A 20,307-nucleotide genomic window follows, 5' to 3' on the forward strand; every position below is an offset into this window, starting at 1 on the left:
ACTAGGCTCCCTCTAGTGGTAGCTGCATGGAATTTCCCGGGCTGTGACTTCCTTTTCACAAGATGAAGAAACTACATCTCCCAGGCTGCTTTGCAAGATCCAGGAACTAGGCTCCCTCTAGTGGTAGCTGCATGGAATTTCCCGGGCTGTGACTTCCTTTTCACAAGATGAAGAAACTACATCTCCCAGGCTGCTTTGCAAGATCCGGGGTGCACGGCTGCACCGCACGGCACTATGGGGGAGGTTATTTAAAGGAGAGAGAAGCGCGCGAAGGGGGGCCTTTCTGCGCTGGACTCTGAGGAACCAGCGAGCGAGAGTGAAGGACTGACACTGGATATTGGGCCAGAGCCTTTTAGCCTGGAGGGACGACGTGGAACCGTCCCATCTCAAGCACGAGGCACATTCCTGGAGGTCATACTGCTGTTTGCCGAGACCGGAAGTCATCCGCCAGAAGGACCCCGCGCGGCTGGCATATAGCCAAAGGACTGAGACCGCAGTGGAAGCGCGCGAAGGAGAAACTTCTGTTGGTGAGAGGGCACATGCCCAATAACTGACTTTATCTGCTGAAGAGACAGTTTTATCTACAGATAGCGGTAGCGCAGCAGGAGGTGATAAAACCCCGGGGTTTATCACCATACTCTCTCAGGAGACTCATAGACAAACAATACGGTCTGTAAAGGAGTCGCCAGAGGCTTATCTCTCTCGCAGAAGTTATTGCTCAGTTACGCAGACACCCTGCGGTGACAACTAACAGCTCGTTGTTTTCTCTCTCTTGATCTTTATTCCTAATCTGGATTACAAATGAGCTCTATTCAATAACCTTGCTAGCGAAGATCAACAAGAAAGAAGAGAACTCTGGGGGAGGGACTCAGATAGGCCCACCTACCTGGTACTGTGTCTAGCCTTAATGCAGGAGGAGTGTGGGGGTATTCTTTTACCTTTTTAAAGCTGTTTTAAATAACCTTTTATGGACTTGTATTGTATTGTATTGTATCTCCCCTATTCAATTTGATATATAGTAAACTAAGTTTGGTTAATTACAATCTTGTGCGTTGTTCCATTGTGTCACCCAGAAGGACTACTATTCAAGAAGGTAACAAGGTATTGTTGCATAGTGAAGTATTGTATTCCAACCTGTGTATCTATTTGATAGTCCAGTCCTATTCTGGGTCAGTTGTGCCTGAGGAGGGATCGAGCCAATTTGATTGGGTTGTTAGGCAGGGTGTAGACCCAATAATATAATCAGCAGCTCCTGCGGGGGTGGTGCTACATGCAATTTCTGGTGGCGAGCCGAGGTTCAGCACCCACCTTAGATGACGGCTTGCCTTCTTCCTATACTACATCCTGAAGTCATCTCTTTCCTAGGTAAGCGACAAATGCACACCAGCCATACACATGATGTAAAATAAAACCTGATTCATCAGACCAGGCCACCTTCTTCCTTTGCTCCTTGGTCCAGTTCTGGTGCACATGTGCTTATTGTAGCTGCTTTTGGGCTGTGGACAGGGGTCAGCATGGGCACCCTGACTGATCTGTGGCTAGGGGTCAGCATGGGCACCCTGACTGATCTGTGGCTAGGGGTCAGCATGGGCACCCTGACTGATCTGTGGCTACGCAGCCCCATACTCAACAAACTGCAATGCCCATTTTTTCTACTTTCAACACATCAACTTCAGGGACAACATGTTTACTTTCTGCCTAATATATCCTGTCGACTGTTAGATGCAATTGTAATGAGATAATCAATGTTATTCACTCAACCTCTGAATGGCTGTAAAGTTATGGCTAATCGGTGAACATCTCCAAGCAGATATAAAAGACACAAATTAATACAGCACTGTCCCTATTATTATATTATTGTATGCATTTTATCATTAGCACATTTCTTGAAATCCCTGTTCATTAGAGCTCAGACAGGGAGAGAGACAAGCACTACAAGGAGCCAGGAAATCAGTTGATGTACTGACAAGGAGCATGCTTATACGACTGACAGAGAAATTAGCTTATCCATCTGCTGCTTCTCCTTTCACTGTCCAGTCTCAGGCTGGCCCTGTCATTGTCTGCTGCAGAGGAGGAAAAAAAAAAAAAAAAAAAAAAATCAGGTCTCCTGTCCTACCACATCGGGTTGCATTGTGTACATTTCAGGACTGGATGGACAGAAACACAAATCCTTTAGGAAAATACAGCTCTTATGTATTTCATCTGGGTATTCTGTTGTTTGTTTGGAGTCCTGTTTTACCATGCTGTACTCGTGGGATTTGTTTAAGCTGGCCACGAAAAAAAAATTATATAATATATATTAAAGGCAGCAGACCTCTGTCAGCACCAATGATAGCCACCTGTTTTATATGTCCAGGGAGCTTCACTGTGGCCTTTAAAAAGAATTTCCAAACTTATAATGCTTTCATAAAAGAGCTACAACTGTGGTAGACTCAGAAGTGTACTCAATGTAACCCAGAGGTGACAAAAAAACGTTCTAAAGCCAGAAACACTATATAGAGGACACCATGAGATTCCTTAGCAAAGTGCCAGAGTCCCTACAGTGATAGTCAGCACAGGCCTTTTTACTTTTCCATTTTCCTCAAGTTGGGGCTGTGATTTAAGCACTTCCCGCACACCGACATACCTGTAAGTCAGCTTGACGAAGTGGTTGTACCAGGATGATCAGGCACCAACTCGGTACTGTTTTTTTACTTTTAGGAGATACTCCAGATATTCCCGTTATTCCGCCGGCTGGTTGGAGTCCTAAACAAAGCTGGATTTGGCTTCGATCAGGTCTCCGATCATGCAACCTGGAAGTGACATTACAACGCTGCAGGTGGGGAGGCGCCCTTTTAAGCCCTCAATAAAAGTGATTACTTTTAATTGGAATCACTTTTATCAAAAAAGACCTTCACTTCACCATGCCGTTTAAAAATCTATCTTGGTTGACAAGTGGTTAAACTCAAATTTCAGGCATCTCTTAGGGCTTTCACACCAGGTGTGGTGCAGGAATGTGTGCAAAAGCATGCGTATCCCGACACCACAGAAAAAATGTGCTAGCTTTAGCAGACACACCAGAGTGCCATTAATTCTCAATAGCACCCCCCAATCATCTAGAGCAGCACGTACGTTCACGCCTGCCAAAATGCGTGTTGCAGTAAAAGGTGTTTTGGTGCAGCGGATTTTTAATGGCTGCCCTAAAATGGAACGTATGGGAAAACGGGGGGAAAAAAAAAAAAGGATGCATGTTCAGACGCACCTCCTGGTGTGAACAAGCCCTTAGGTTTTCTGCATTATATCATGAGGTACTATCATGCAGCAAGTTTAGAGGGATGACAGTATTCTTATTGCTCAGTTGTACAAATCACATGGTTAAAGCAAAGGAAGGACTTCCTTATTAGCGTAAAACTGAAAAGATTTCATGAACTGCACTACCATGACCTCGGTCATTACTTAAAGAACAGAATCTACAAAAAATAAAAAAAAGGAAAATCTGGCAATGAGAAACCTTAAGGGGAATGCTTGTTTTCTTAAAGTGATATTAAAAATAAATAAATAAATAGCAAACATGTTTTTCTGCTCTGTCCAATGGTTTTATACAGAGCAGCCCTGATCTTCCTCCTCTTGGGTCCCCCTGCTGGCGTTCTTGGTCCCTCTCTCCTGCTAAGTGCCCTCATAGCAAGCTGCTTACTATGGGGGCACTAGTGCGTGCTTATTCCCGAGCCCTGCTCTGTGTCTCTCTATAAGACTCACAGAACGGGGCACGGTACCACCCCCTCACTGACTAGAATTGACAGCAGCTTGAGTCAATAACTCCTGCTGTAGTCTCTGAGCAAATGAGGAGGCAGAGACTCAGGAGAGCAGCTGCTCTCCTGCACATTGTTGAATCACAATTGGGCTCAGGTATGTATTGGGGGGACTTCGGGTAGAGCTGCATATTGACAGTTTTTTAACCTTTATGCATAGAATGCATTAAGGTAAAAACCTTTAGCCTTAAGAACCACTTTAACTAAACTGGAGTTTTACTTGAATAGTATCTCAACATACATCTTAAAGCTGAAGGTTAGGCATGGCCTGTTTTGCATACCTAAAGTGGCCCAGCTTTGACTAATGTAGGTATTTATGTGTCATAGCTGTAAGATAGATGTGGGAGCTGTAAATCACAGAAGTAGACACCACTACTCCAGTGATTGTCGCAGGCTTCCAGGTTCCATGCTGGGTGGAAGCTGGCACTTTCCTCTTTTCTCCAATAATCTGTTGTGGATGAATCCTTGCTATACACACACAATGCAGGACCCCGCATTTATATGTGATGATGTTAGTATATGACCGCCAGCTAAAGTGGCTTAGAGAGGAGGGCGGAGTTGTGCAGGAGTCTTTAACATTTTCAGCCGACGCTTTTTTGGAAAGGGTCAGGGACTTTTTTCCCGCAGCAGATTGCGTTTTGCGCATGAAATACTTTAATGGACCCGCACCAAAAATGCAAGTGTTGTGTTTTTGATGCGTTTTTACATGCATTTTGCAATTTTTTTCTCTTTAACCACTTCACTCCAGGTTTTACCCCCTTAATGACCAGGCCATTTTTTGCGATACGACACTGTGTTGCTTTAACTGACAATTGCACTGTTGTGTGAGGCTGTACCCAAATAAAATTATGATATGATATCTTTTTTTTCGTGTGGTATTTGATCACCTCTGCGGTTTTTATTTTTTTAAATAAACAAAGAATGAACCATAGTATTTGAAAAAAAAAAAATATATTTTCTTTACTTTCTGCGATAAAACATACCCAATAAAAAAATGTAAAGAAATCAATTTAAGCCAATATGTATTCTACTACATATTTTTGGTAAAAAAAAAAAAAAAAAAAAATCCTAATAAGAGTATATTAATTGGTTGCTGCAAAAGATATAGCGTTTACAAACTATGGGATAGATTTGACTTTTCCATTGTTTTTACTAGGAACGGTGGAGAGAATCGATTTTTTTTAGCGGGACTGCAACATTGCGGCAGACAAATCTGACACTAATTGACACTTTTTGGGGACCAGTAACACCAATACAGCGATCAGTGCCAAAAAAAAATGCACTGTTACTGTATAAATGACACTGGCATGGAAGGGGGTTAACACCAGGGGCAATTAAGGGGTTAAGTGTGCTCCTAGGGAGTGCTTTCTAACTGTGGGGGGAGTGGATGTACTAGAGGAAAAAAGATCTTGTGTTTCAGCTTAGCTGAAACACAAGATCTCTCTTTTCCTCCCTGACAGAACAGCGGTCTGCCTTGTGTACATAGGCAGACCGCCGTTCTGTCATTCCACCTAATGATCGGCGGGTCTCGCTGGCCATCGCGGCCGCCGGACCTGCTGATTGGCTCCCGCTGTGTCCAATCACAGCGGGAGTGGGGCGCGTGCCCGACATCTACAGTATATATGCGGTGGGTGGTCCTGAACTGGTAATACACTGTTGGGAAGCCGGCCACCACATCTTTAACAACCAATGAGTCATCAGCTGTCAGTGGGGTTCCCTGCTAACAGCTGAATGTAAATAAATAAATAAATCGGGGGGAAAAAAATGACATGGGGTCCCCCCCTCAAATCCATAGCAGGCCCTTTGGGTCTGCTATGGGTTTGGAGGGGAACCCTATGTCAAATAAAAAAAAAAAAAAAATGGGGGTCCCCCCCCTGCCCCACCCTCGTCCCTTCCCTTTCCTGACCTGCCGGGCTGCATGCTCTGATAAGGGCCTGGTATGGATTTTGGGTGGGGGGGGGGCACGTTGTTTTTTCCCCCGATTTTTTATTTTTACATTCAGCTCTCAGCGGGGAACCCTGCTGACAGCTGATAACTCACTGGTTGTTAAGGACATGGCAGACAGCTTTCTGGCCTGCTCCTTAGCAACCAGCTATTCACTGTGTTAAAAGAGAAGAAAAAAAATGCAAAATGCATGAAAACTGCATGCAAAAATGCATCAAAATTGTGGGTTTAAAAACGTGGCACAAAATGCACTGAAAACCGCATCAAGTGCGGCCGCATAGATGTGAGCCTAGACTTAGTAGGTATGAGCCTGCCAAGAAGTGCTCACTTTTATTGGGCCAATCATAAGTGGTCGAGGCATTCCCCGCACTACAGCTGAATATAGATGCAGCTTGGTCTCTATGAGCCTGAGCTCATCCCTAACAATTAATATGGGTGTAACATGAAACATGGCGTGAAAGGCGGAGCATGCATTTAATGAGCATTTAACTCTTGCAGTGGGGGGTAGGCTCCACAACAAGGCTATTTTTTTCTGGTGCCTAGATTTGGGCATTAAATACAAACGTATATAGAAGATTCTTCCTGTGCAGACCAGGATCTGGAGTCTCATACTGGACAGTGCAATCACAGGCACCTCCGCCATGGAAATCAATCCACCCTTTATGTGCCAGACCATGAACAGGACAACCAATTACTACAATGATGGCAGGGGGCTAAATCACATTTCTAGGCACATAGGAAAATAATACAAACAGCCAACAAGTGAGATGGTTAGGTCCTCTGCAATGGAGGTGAATACAGCAAGCAGTGTGGTGTATGGGGGGAAAAAAGGCACGCCTGTGTCCTCCCCTTTACCTATCCTGCCAGGCGAATCCGGGGACCTCGGTTGGCCGCCACACAGCTGGAACAGCACAGTACACAACAGGATAATCGGGGCCATGCTGCTGCAGAGGATGCGACGAGGAAGCTGCACTCTATCCTGCCCGACCAATCAACACAGAGAACGGGAGACTGGGACTTCTGCCAGACCGAGGCTTGGAACGCAAGCAGCGCCGTGAGTCTCATCACACATGCGCACTACGGCTCAGTCAGTGCTTAACAGGTGTGACTGTGCTTAGCACGGGGTGGTGTAGTGATATTTGCATGGTGTACCCTCATAGGAGTGCCACCTCATCCCTTTAAACCAGGACACTTATTAATTACTCAGGTTCTGAGGCTGATATTATGCACATAAGGGCACTAAGTGAGTTTATTAGCACCTTACTAAGCCACAGAACCTGTGTAATTAATGTGTGTCCTGGTTTAAAGGGATGAGGTGGCACCCCCAACCCTACATATGAACATGTTTAATTACATCCTATTTAAAACCTGTGAGGGATGAAATATGGAGGATGATAAAGTTGATTGGGCTTGTTTGCACCAGTCTACATGCTAAAACAAATGCTCACTGGCGTGTGTAAGGGTCCTTTCACACGGGTTTTCTGCCTAGCGGACTACGTTTTACTCAGCGGGGATCGATCCGCCGATCCCTGCTGAGCAGGCGGATTGCAGGTCAGTCTCGGCTTACTCTGTAGAGACAGACCTGTCAGAGCCCCGCTCTCCTCTATGGGAGATTGGATGAAAACAGACCGACTGTCTGTTTTCATCCAATCCTATCTGATCTGATCCTCCAGATAGATGGAAAATAGGATTTCCATCCGTCTGGATTTCACAGACAGGATCGTATCGGATAGCGGCGGGTGTCAGCGGACATGTCACCGCTGATATCCACCGCTCCATAAGGGTGAATGGAGCATCCAATCAGGTCCGCCTGAAAAACTGACATGCAGACCTGATCGGAAAGCCCGTGTGAAAGGGGCCTAAGTCTATTTTCACAGCTGCACATTTGCTGCGGAGGCAGAGCACTGTTTGCGTGTGCGCAACACTCCATTCATTTGAGTGGGCTGCTGTAGCTGCGGAAAAAACAGGGAAAAGTTCCTCAAACCTATTCTGAAACTATAGATGCACAGAAATTAGGGTTGCCTCCTCATCCCTTTAAAACCGAACAGATTTTAACCAGTTCTGGACCGGAAGGATTTGCCCTCTTAACCACCCTGGCGGTATTCCCGAGTGTGGCTCGGGGTTAATTTTCAGTACCAAAAGCGGTAACCCCGAGCCACCCCGAGTTACTCACCTTCCCTGCGCTCCCCCGCCATCCTTCCTGACATCCTCACAGTCTCTCCCCACTCTGTGCACGGCTGATTGCCGGCACTTGCCTTCCGGTTCCCTTCCCTGCAAGCGTTGCGACGCAGGGGTTGGAACCGGCAGCAAATTCAAAAGTGTAAATACACAAATGACATGATACAAAGCTGTGATCCTAACAGATTACACTGTATCATGGCATTTCACCACAGGATTTCACCTGGTGACTTTTCCGGTGCCCTGCCTGTGCTTTTCCAGTTCTTTGTGCCTGGAAAATTTTGAACAACCACTGCGTCCAAAAAGCGTTTTTTTTTTTTGCGCAAAAGCATTTTTAGAGAAACTGGAAAACAGGGACAGCGAAACGGAGTTACTTGAAGAACTGAGCGATAGCGATTCGTGGGAAAATTTGTCATCAGGTACAGAAAGTGACGACAGCGACGATTCTGAAATCTCTTTCTGGCACATAGCTTGTGGAATTTGGGAAGTATATCAAATGATTCTTCAGAATTTCCAACGGAGCTATGTGCCAGAAGGAGACATCAGAATTGTCGCTGTCCTCACTTTCCGTACCTGATGACGAATTTTCCCACGAATCGCTATTGCTCAGTTCTTCAAGTAACTCAGTTTCACTGTCGCTGTTTTCCAGTTCGTCTAAAGGCGCTTTTGCGCAAAAAAAAACGCTTTTTGTACGCCATGGTCGTTCTCTATTTTTTAGGCACAAAGAACTGGAAACGCACAGGCAGGGCACTGAAAAAGTCACCAGGTGAAATCCTGTGGTGAAATGGCATGATACAGTGTAATCCGTTACCGATCACAGCTTTGTAACATGTCATTTTGTGTATTTACGTTTTTTAAATTGCCGCCCGTTCCACCCCCCTGCATCGCAACGCTCGCGGGGAAGGAAACCGGAAGACAGGTGCCGGCATCGGCCGAGCACACAGCAGGAGGACAGCGGGGGAGCACGGCGGGTGATTGCAGGGGAAGGTGAGTTTTAAAAAGTAAAACAACAGATTTCTGTGCAAAACAATGTACCGCTTTTAGCACAGAAATCTGGACATAATCAGACCGCCAGGGAGGTTAATTACCAGGCCATTATTTGCAATTCGGTACTACGTAAGGGCTCTTTCACACGGTCCGCCTCCGCAGGCGGATCCGTGTTGCTCAGCGGGGATCGATCCGCGATCCCCGCTGAGCCGGGCGGATGACAGCTCCGTCTCCGCTTGCAGAGCGGAGAGGGAGGTGTCTCAGCACCCGCTGCCCTCTATGGGGGATCGGAGGAGAGCGGACCGCTTGTCCGCTCTCATCAGATCCGATCCGCTCCGATTACTGAACGGATGGAAAAATAGGGTTTCCATCCGTCCAAATTTCAGCACAGGATCGGATGCGGATGGCAGCGGGTGTCAGCGGAGGTGTCTCCGCTGACACCCGCTGCCCCATAGAGCTGCATGGAGGATCCGATCAGATCCGCCTAAAAAACTGACAGGCGGATCTGATCGGACCGCCCGTGTGAAAGAGCCCTTACTTTGAAGGAAAATTGTGTGGCACCACACACATAGGGCTACGTCGGTTTGCGCAGGAGAGCCAGCCTGCCACAGTAAATGTGCGGCGGGGTGGTCGGGAACCAGTTATTTACGCGGGTTCTGAGGCTAATTTAATGCACATACGGCACCAAGTGAGTTTAATTACCACCTTAATGGGCCACAGAACCTGTGTAATTAATATCTGTTTGGTTTTAAAGGAATGAAGTGGCAACCCTAACGGAGGCCCGGCTGCATGAAATCACATACATGATTTTGTGCAGGAGAGTTTGTGTTCATGCGCGCGCCGCCAGAGCGCCGCGTTCGCTGTGATTGGACACAGCGGGGGTCAATCAGCGGGTCCGGCAGCCGCGATGGCTGCAGGGACCCGCTGGTCGTTCGGTGGAATGACAGAATAGCGGTCTGCGTATGTAAACAAGGCAGACCGCTTTCTGTCAGGGAGGAAAAGAGAGATCTGGGTTTCAGCTAGGCTGAAACCTAGATCTCTTTTCCTCTAGTGCATCCACTCTCCCCACAGTTAGAAAGCACTCCCTAGGGACACACTTAACCCTTTCATTGCCCCTAGTGTTAACCCCTTCCCTGTCAGTGTCATTTATACAGTAACGGTGCATGTTTTTTAGCACTGATCACTGTACTGGTGTCACTGGTCCCCAAAAAGTGTCACTTTGTGTCAGATTTGTCCACCGTAATGTCGCAGTCCCACTAAAAATCGCTAATCGCCGCCATTATTAGTAAAAACAATAAAAAATAAATAAAAAGTCCATAAATTGGACTTTTAGATTGTAAGCTCCAACGAGCAGGGCCCTCTAATTCCTCTTGTATTGAATTGCATTGTAACTGTATTGTCTTCCCCACATTGTGAAGCGCTGCGCAAACTGTTGGTGCTATATAAATCCTGTATAATAATAATAATAATAATAATAATAAATGTATCCCATAGTTTGTAGAGGCTATACCCTTTGCGCAAACCAATCAATATACACTTATTAGGTTTTTGTTATACCAAAAATATGTAGCAGAATACATATTGGCCCAAATTGATGAAAACATTTGATTTTTAAATTTTTTTATTGGAAATGTTTTATAGCAGAAAGTAAAAAATATATATTTTATTTTTTTTCAGAATTATGGTTCTTTGTTTGTTTATAGCGCAAAAAAAATAAAAACCACAGAGGTGATCAAGTACCACTGAAAGAAAGCTGTATTTGTGGGGGAAAAAAGTCATCAATTTTATTTGGGTACAGCGTTGCACGACCGCGCAATTGTCAGTTAAAGTAACGCAGTGCCGTTTTGCAAAAAATGGCCTGGTCATTGAGAGAGTAAAACCTTCCGGAGCTGAAGTGGTTAAGCAAATGGTGCCATGCCACAACCACCCTGCATCCGTAAGCAATTCGTGTGGTTGCAGTGCAGTGGGTAGTGAGGAGGCATCATATCTCCTCCTAACCAACTATCAAACTTTCTACCACCAGGGTGTAAATAAGCGTACACCTATGAATGGCCATGTTTACCGGCACACGCATGCACAAGTGTTTCATGTAGGTAGTCTCATTGCTGTCAATTGGGGCGCAGCAGCTGCGCAGACATAGCTGCTTCTCCCAAAGTGACATCTGTGTAGGTGCGTTACCCCAAACACATCCAGGATGCATTCAGGGCCATTAGGGTTGCCACCTCATCCCTTTAACCACCTTTGGACTAGAAGATTTCCCCCCTTAATGACCAGGCCATTTTTTGTGATTCAGCACTGCGTTACTTTAACTGACAATTGCGCGGTTGTGCGATACTGAACCCAAACACACACAAATAGAGCTTTCTTTTGGTGGTATTTGATCATCTGTGCGATTTTTATTTTTTGCACTATAAACAAAAAAAGAGCGACAATTCTGAAAAAAAAAAACAAAATCTTTCACTTTCTGCTATATAACATTCCCAATATAAAAAATTTAAAAATCTAATGTTTTCATCATTTTAGGCCTATTTGCATTCTGCTTCATATTTTTGGTAAAAAAAATCCCAATAAGCGTATTTTGATTGGTTTGCGCAAACAGTATCGCGTCTACAAGCTAGGGGAAAGATTTATGTCATTTTTTTTTTTTTTTACAAGTAATGGCGGCGATCAGCGATTTTTAGCGTGATTGCGACATTGCGGCGGACAGATCGGACACCCATTGTGCAAAAAGGTAAATCAGCGCAATTAAATATAAAGTGGTATAGTGTTAAGACCCAATAATTTGGGACACATAAAGAAAATGCAGCAGCTATATAGAACCTCCTTCACTAATGGGAGAAATGAACTATAGACAAATATTTATACAGCGCTATATAAAATCAAATAAAGTGACAATGTGCATCATATAAATCAATAAACTCGCTTACAGTGCAATATATATTCCTCTTAGGTGCAATATATAATGTCAATAAAGTGCATTCAAAGAAAAGTGCATAAAAGTCCACTAAAATATAAATATAACCGTGGTTTAAAATTCAATAAAGTGCTTGATAGATGTTTCCATGTAAAAGTGCAAGTGACACCACCACCGTTTAGCCACCAGATGGCCTCTCACCTCACTGAAGCATTAAACCAGCATTGAATCCTCAAAAAATGCCACTTCCTGGATCGATCTCTCACCATCCCATGGACATGATATGTGAATAAAGATAATGAGGCATCTAATGCCTCGTTTCCACTGAGCGGAACGGTTCGGGTCGGTACAGTTTGGGAGGGTTAGAATGGTCCGGTCTATTCAGGTGAGCGTTTCCACTGCAAGTCGGGCCACCAGGGACCATGCAGTGTTTACACCAAATGAGGTGTTTGCTTTGCTCTTTCATTTGACGTGAGCATTGAAGTTTTCCTGTCCGCCAATCAGTGGAATCTATCGTGTGACGCCAGTAGCTCCGCCCTAACCGTACCGTACCATTTCCTATGGCCCTACATCTGAAGCAGGACCAGGAATGGTGCGGTTTGGTTCGGTTGTATGGGCCACTTTCATAATGGAAACACCCAAAATAGCGTACCGTACCGTACCGATCCGAACCGATCCGCTCAGTGGAAACGAGGCATAAGTGTACACTGCTATTATCCTTTAATTGATTCACATTCAAAGTAGAATTGCACTCACATGAATCAGCACAATGGGCTTGTGCGGACCGTACACGCCAAAAACAGGTGGGTCGCCGCTCGTCCGTCCAGGTCTCCGTCCCCTATACGCGTGGCGTCTTATGCTTTCGCATCACGACTTCCTCAGTAGGGGGTCGATCGGACACCCAACTAACATTTTTGACACTTTTGGGGGGGGACCAGTGACATTAGTACAGTAATCAGGGCTAAAAATATACACTGTTACTGTAATAATGACACTGGCAGGGAAGGAGTTAACCCAGGGGCGATCAAAGGATAAAATGTGTCCCTAGGGGGTGTTTTCTAACTGTGGGCGGATGGGCTTATGGAATCATCTCAGGGACCTGTGTTCCTAAATAGGAGGAACACAGGAGCCCTGTGATGATTAATGAGAGAACAACGGTCTGCTGTATTTACAACAGACCGCCGTTCTCTCTTCACGGGGAGCGATCGCAGGTGCCCGCCGGCAATCGCGGCCGCCAGCCCCGCGCCTCAGCTTCCTCTGTGGCGAATGGGTGTGCGCCCCAATGATAGCTCCCACAAACCGCCGTACAGATATGGCGATTCGCGGAAACCTGCCTCTGTATATAGGCAGCGGCTGGTCGGCAAGTGGGTAAACCAGGACACATTAATTACACAGGCTCTGAGGCTAATATACTGCACATAAGGCACTAAGTGAGTTTAACCACTTTACCACTAGAGCATTTTGCTGTCTTACGTCTGGGCCACTTTTTGCGAATTCGGCGCTGTGCGAATTTAACTGACAATTGCGCGGTTGTGCGATGCCGTACCTAAACGAAATTTACGTCCTTTTTTTCCCACAAACAAAGCTTTCTTTTGGTGGTATTTGATCACCTGTGCAATTTTTACTTTTTGCGCTATAAACAAAAAAAGAGCGTTTATTTTGAAAAAATAACAATATTTTTAACATTTTTTTATATGAAATTCCCCCCAAAAAAGATGTAAAAACCAATTTTTTTAAAATTTTTGGCCAATTTGTTTTCTGCTACCTATGTTTGGTAAAAAAAAATCGCAATAAGCGTATTTTGATTGGTTTGCGCAAAAGTTATTGCGTTTACTAACAAAGGGAAAGATTTATGTCATTTTTGGTATTTTTTTTTTTTAACGCATAATGGCGGCGATCTGCGATTTTTTTTGCGGGACTGCGACATTGCGGCGGACAGATCGGACCCTTGACTGACATTTTTGACACTTTTGGGGGTACCAGTGACATTACTGCAGTAATCAGTGCTATAAATATGCACTGTTACTGTAAAAATGACACTGGCAGGGAAGGGGTTAATTTTATTGGAGAGGGAGGGGTTAATGTATGCCTGGTGCTTACTGACGTGTGGGGGGGGAGGTGACTTTGTAAGACAGGGACAGATCGGATGTCCAGCTATGCTGAACACTCCGATCTGTCACTCCCTGTCACTGAGGAGATCCGCCCGCTTGTGTTTACACAGGTGGGCGGATCTCCACACTAGATCCCCGACGATCGGGGCAGAGCAGCGGCGATCGTCGCTGCTCCTCCCCTGGTCCGACTCCCGCTGTGAATGAAAACAGCGGGAGCGCGCCTCCGGCGGCGCGCGAGCGCCGCCTACAGGGGAGGAGTCTGGCGACGTAGGTCTACGTCGTCAGACGGGATCGTGCCACTTTGCCGCAGTACTATTCCAGTACTCAGCGGTAAAGTGGTTAATTACCAACTTAATCAGCCACAGAACCTCTGTAATTAATATGTATCCTGGTTTAAATGGATGAGATGGGAACCCCTTGGGGCCATGCACCCACACAGATGGCACTTTAGATGCAACGGCTGTGTCTGTGCAGCCACTCTGTGTCCAAATTGACAGCAATGAGACTACCTTCACAGAACACCTGCAATCCCTTGTGTGAAAAAAACACGGCCCTTCACAGCATAGTTATATACGCCCTGTGTGAATGGGGCCTAAAGGTGATGCAATGCATTGTTCAAAATATAAAATGGGTGGGTGAACTTCCCCTTTAAATGTTGTTTTGGACTTTTTTCGCGGTAAGGCAAATTAGTAATATATATATATTAACGTACTGTATATTATACTGTATACGCTGAGATTGACCTTTAAAGCATTACTAACAGCTATTTTTATTTATTAAAATAACAACCATGTTATACTTACCTCCTCTGTGTAGTGGTTCTGCACAGAGAAGCCTGGATCCTCTTCTTCTCAGGTTCCTCTTCTGTGCTCCTGGCCCCTTCCTCCTGTTGAGTGCCCCCACAGCAAGCAGCTTGGTATGGGGGCACCTGAGCCGAGTCACAGCTCTGTGTGTCCATTCAGACATGAAGCCGGGACCTGGCCCTCTCTTTCCTGATTGGCTAGCTGACTTTGATTGGCGGCAGCCAAGGGACCTCTGGTAAATGTTAGGGCGGTTGCTGCACACAGAAGGCTTTTTATCTTAATGCATAGAATGTATTAGGATAAAAAAAACTTCTGACTTTACAACTCCTTTAATCTTCCCGCTGGCACAGTGAAAGAAAAGTGTGTAGGCACCTCTCATGGCAGAGCCGGTAAGTGGGAGATCTTTCCCATCTCCACACTGGCAGACACAGTGATAATGCTAATGTGTAGAAGGGGATTAGGGTGTGCCCAGGCACACACGGCACACCCTGTGCGCAGGCCTATGCATGTGACTACATGACTTGCTTGGATTTTGTTTTTCTATTGTTATGTGCAAAGTTTTATCTCTTCTGTTCTTTCTTAGGCCCCTTTCACACTTGGGAGTCCGTTGGCGGACTCCGTTTATCTCAGCGGGGGATCGATCCGTCGATCCCCCGCTGAGCACGTGGATAGCAGCTCTGTCTCCGCGCTGTGTGCGAAGACAGAGCTGTCAGGTCCCCGCTGTTCTCTATGGGGGAATCAGATGGTAACGGACTACCTGTCCGTTCTCATCCGATCCCATCCGATCCGCTGGACGGATGGAAAATCCTATATATGCGTGGTGTTATACATATAGTTCCCATTAAAAGCAGCACGTAACCTTTTTATTGCCTATGATTTTTGATATATACCTGTTAATCCTGCCAGTTTCCATTGGTTGCTGTTTCAAACTGACCATGTTAGGCAGAAGCAGATCTGTCCTAGTGTGGTCAGTTAGCATCTCTTCTTCTGACTTGAAGCTCCCATGCACATCGGCGCCATTTGACATGTCAAATTGCATGCCAAATCGCCGCCTATTGCTGGCAACAGCACCGTCCCAATTAGTGCGACTCCGCACCGATTTCCAAAAATTGTTCCTGGACTACTTTTGGCGACTTCAATAGAAATCTGTGCATGAATCCGAACAGATGTCTTTCAAATTGCCCCCAAAACTCGCAACTGAAATGCAGGTTTGAAATCGTGGTCTTGCACGATTGCAGTCCCGCATTCAATGTGAACGAGGGCGAAAAGGAGCTCCACCCAAAAGGGGAAGCTCCACTTATTCGTACCCTCCCCCCCTCCACTGCCACATTTGGCACTACCATTTTCGGCTAAGATTGTTGCAGTGATTTTTGAGAATTTCCGGCCCCTCCTCCTTTCCCCCACTGCCTTCTGGGACACACACAGGTCCAGGAAGATTGCGAGACCATTCAGAAAGCGCAGCACTACTCGTGCATGCGCAGTAGGAAACCAGCTGCGAAGCCTGAAGGCTTCACAGCAAGTTTCCTTTAGTGAAGATGTCGACGCCTGCACCCGAAGCCGAAGAATCGGCTCGGGAGCCAACATCGCTGGAACCCCTGGATAGGTAAGTGTCCTTATTTTAAAAGTCAGCAGCTATAGTATTTTTAGCTCCTGCCTTTTAATTTTTTGGGGGGAGACTGGAGCTCCTCTTTAACCACTTCAATACAGGGCAGTTACACCCCCTTCCTGCCCAAGCTAACTTTCAGCTTTTAGGGCTGTTGCATTTTGAATGACAATTGCGTGGTCATGCAACACTGTGTCAGTTTTTTCCCCACAAATAGAGCTTTCTTTTGGTGGTATTTGATCACCGCAAGGTTTTTTCTTTTTTGCTACACAAATAAAAAAAAGACTGAAAAGTTTGAAAAAAAAAAAAGTTTTTTGGTTTATGTTATAACATTTAGTAAATAGATACGTTTTTTCCTGCACTGATGAGCACTAATAAGGCCACACTGACAGGCACTGATGAGGAGGCACTGATGGGGGTGGCACTAATATGCAGCACTGATGGGCGGCACTGATATGCAGCACTGATGGGCACTGATATGTGGCACTGATAGGTAGCACTGATATGCAGCATTGGTGGGCACTGATAGGCAGCACTGATGGGCACTTATGGATGGCACTGATGGGCACTGATAGGCGGCACTGATGGACAGTATTGATGGGCAATAATGGGCACTGGTGGGGGGCACTGATAGATGGCAATGATGGGCACTGGTGGGCAGCACTGATAGATGGCAATGGTGGGCAGCACTGATGGGGAGGGCACTGGCAGGCTCCCTGAGCCCTGATTGCCATCCCTGGTGGCTATGGTGGGTATCCCTGGTGGTTATGGGTGGGTATCCCTGGTGCCTCTAGTGGCACCCCCCAAGGGTCTGCACTGGTAATCAATTCTCTGATTACCAGCACAGACCCCCCCCCCCCCCGTCAGGAGAGCTGCAGATCGGCTCTCCTCTACTCGTCAGGCACGAACTGAGGAAAGCCGATCAACGGCTCTTCCTATTGATTGGTCACAGCTGATCACAAGGTAAAGAGCCTACGTCAGAGTGACACACCGCAGCACTGATCGCCGCTCTGCGTGCCTCTGCGCACATGCTCAGTTTTCAGTGAGTTTCCAATGCTGAGCATTTCCTCCCTATCACATCTGAGCAGCCTATGTGACTATAGAGTCACACGTGGGTTTAAACACAGCAGTAAATGACAGCCCACTCCCTCCCTCCTCCTCCATGCCCACTAACCAGCTAAACACAATGGGGGTGGGATATTACATGTAAATTAATGGAGGCTTCACCTCCCTCCTATTCTATAGATTCTTCAGACCCCTGAAGAAAGGCCTGCGTGCCTGAAACGCGTCGGGTGGGAGGATTTCCTTCAAGAAGCTAATATGTACCTTTGAGTATATGCAATACAATTCTCCTCATTTCTTTTTTGTTAATTATACCCATCTACACTATCTGTACAATCTATGTGACCTTTATACCCGTTCGATCTATGTAAGATCAATTTTAAACCTTGTTTAATAAAACAATTTATTTTTATCTACTTGTGGAAGTGTGTTTGCCGGTAAAGTCCCACACCCTAGGGGGACCCCCCATTCTCCCTCCTATTCTAAGTCACAGGCTGGAGGGGCGTGACACAGCCTGTGACTTGCAGAAATCTACCCACACCAATGTTATTTCCACAAAATAATAAAGATTTCATTTCAAATACATATTTGTATGACAAATTTAAAACCGTTTATTGATATTAATTATTTATTTTTACTCTGTATTCCAAAGACTATTTTTTTATTTTTATTTTGAACATGTGACCAGCAGCAGAGGACTAGAAGCTCCTCCTGCTTATGTTTCCTTGCAGACAGGCTGGGAAAGATCTGGGTCATGTGACGGCTGTATATCGAATAGGAAAAAGGTACTTAGCTGTTTATTTTTTATTAAAATAATTACAGTGCCATCATCCACATACAGAAATAGAAGGGACAAGTGTGTTTAGTATTGCTGTAAGGGTTTATTGGCCAACTTTTATTAAAACACAGTGAGAGAAAAGCTCACAGCAGTCAGCTTCCCTCACGGGGGGTTTCCATCATCAATATGAAATTAATAACATTCAGCCTTATACCTGTCTTTACCAGCACCGCTGCTCTGTCCTCCTGGCCATTTATCACAACATCCCAGTGCTCATGCATGAACGCTGTACCTTTGTCAGCTTTCTGTCTCTTTCCTGCAGCTCCCTGCTGTTCCATCTCCAAAGCTCAGGCCTATGTCTGTCCTGTCCCAGACAGCATTGTGCAGACATGTACACCTCTCTGGCTGCTCCCTTGCAACCAGACACAGATTTATCTGGAGAGTGGAGCCCACAACCCTAAACTAGGTGATGGGGGGGAGGGTACAGATGTAGAATTAGCCAGTGGAAAGCAAGTTTCAGAGGGCAGAAATGGGGGCATTAGCGGTAGGGTGTTCGGAGCTCCTATACCCAGGGTGGGTATGGGGAAAAATCAAGAGAGCAGCCTAAAAACATCAAATGAGGATATATGTAACCGGTCAAAATTAAGAGGTTTGTATACCAATGCCAGAAGCTTGGCTAACAAGATGGGAGAGCTGGAGCTGCTGATGTTTGAGGAGGACTTAGATTTTGTGGGGATAACTGAGACTTGCTTTGACAGCTCTCATGACTGGATGGCGACCATTCAGGGGTATTCCCTGTATCGCAGAGATAGAGAAGGTAAAAAAGGGGGAGGGGTATGTCTGTATATTAAGAACAGTGTACAGGTAAATATGAGGGATGATATTAATAATGGAGCTAAGGATGAGGCAGAATCCCTATGGGTAGAGCTTCAAAGGGAAGGCACGGTGGGGAAGGTAATATTGGGTGTATGCTATAGGCCCCCCAACCAGAGGGAGGAGGGGGAGGCGGACCTCATTTTACAAATAGGATTGGCAGCAAGGATGGGAAATGTCATTAAAATGGGGGACTTTAATTATCCTGATATAGACTGGGCAGAAGGAACCGCACACTCAGCCAAGGCTAGGCAGTTCCTAAATGTTTTGCAGGACAATTTCATGGGTCAGATGGTGAATGCACCGACAAGAAACAATGCAGTACTTGACCTACTGATTACCAACAATACAGACCTGCTCAAGGATATAGAAACACGGGACAACTTAGGAAACAGTGACCATAGGTCAATAAGTTTCAGTATTAAAAACAGTAATAGGAAGCAGAGGGGTAATATAAGGACGCTGAATTTCAAAAGAGCCAATTTCCCAAAACTGCGCTCGCTGCTAGAAAATATAAATTGGGATAGAACCCTTGGAACAAAGAACACGGAGGAAAAATGGGAGTGCTTCAAGAGCATACTTAACAAGGGGATTGACCAGTGCATTCCAAAGGGAAAGAAATTTAAAAGAGCAAAACTAAACCCTGGGTGGCTAGACTCCAACATAAAAATGCATATTAGTGCTAAAGAAAAGGCCTTCAAAAAATACAAGACTGAGGGGTCATTGGGAGCATTTAAGCATTACAAAGAGTGTAATAAGAAATGTAAAGACGAAATCAGGGCGGCTAAAATAGAACACGAGAGACATATAGCAGAGGAGAGTAAAAAGAACCCCAAGAAGTTCTTTAAGTATATAAACAGTAAGAAAGCGAGGCCAGAACACATTGGCCCCATAAAAGATGATAAAGGAAATATGAGGACAGAGAGGACAGAGAAAAGGTGGAAGTGTTAAATAATTTCTTCTCTTCAGTCTTCACAAAAGAATCGGAGGGCTACACGAACCTAGCTTGTAAGGCCGAACTAAACAACACACCTCAGGAAATACCGCCATGGCTAACAGAAGATAGACTTAAAACTAAACTAGAGAAACTTAACATAAATAAATCACCGGGACCGGATGGCTTGCACCCGAGGGTTCTTAAAGAGCTCAGCCAGGTGATTGCCAGACCATTATTCTTGATCTTTAAGGATAGTTTACAGACGGGTATGGTGCCAGCTGATTGGAAAAAAGCCAACGTGGTACCAATATTTAAAAAGGGGCCGAGAT

General features: G+C 45.5%; 1 protein-coding gene across 1 annotated transcript in view; it reads right to left on the reverse strand.

Moving 5' to 3' along the window:
- The window catches only part of PCYOX1L (prenylcysteine oxidase 1 like), a 52,624-nt gene extending 45,881 nt beyond the window's left edge, over positions 1-6,743 (reverse strand). The window contains exon 1 of the mRNA XM_082255561.1: positions 6,588-6,743. Within this exon, the coding sequence (XP_082111687.1) occupies positions 6,588-6,672 (85 nt within the window). The 5' untranslated portion in view covers positions 6,673-6,743. The remainder of the gene's footprint in view (positions 1-6,587) is intronic.
- Positions 6,744-20,307: the final 13,564 nt, after the last annotated feature.

This window comes from Pelophylax lessonae (assembly GCF_965119305.1).
Source record: "Pelophylax lessonae genome assembly, chromosome: 4".
Classification (NCBI taxonomy): domain Eukaryota; kingdom Metazoa; phylum Chordata; class Amphibia; order Anura; family Ranidae; genus Pelophylax; species Pelophylax lessonae.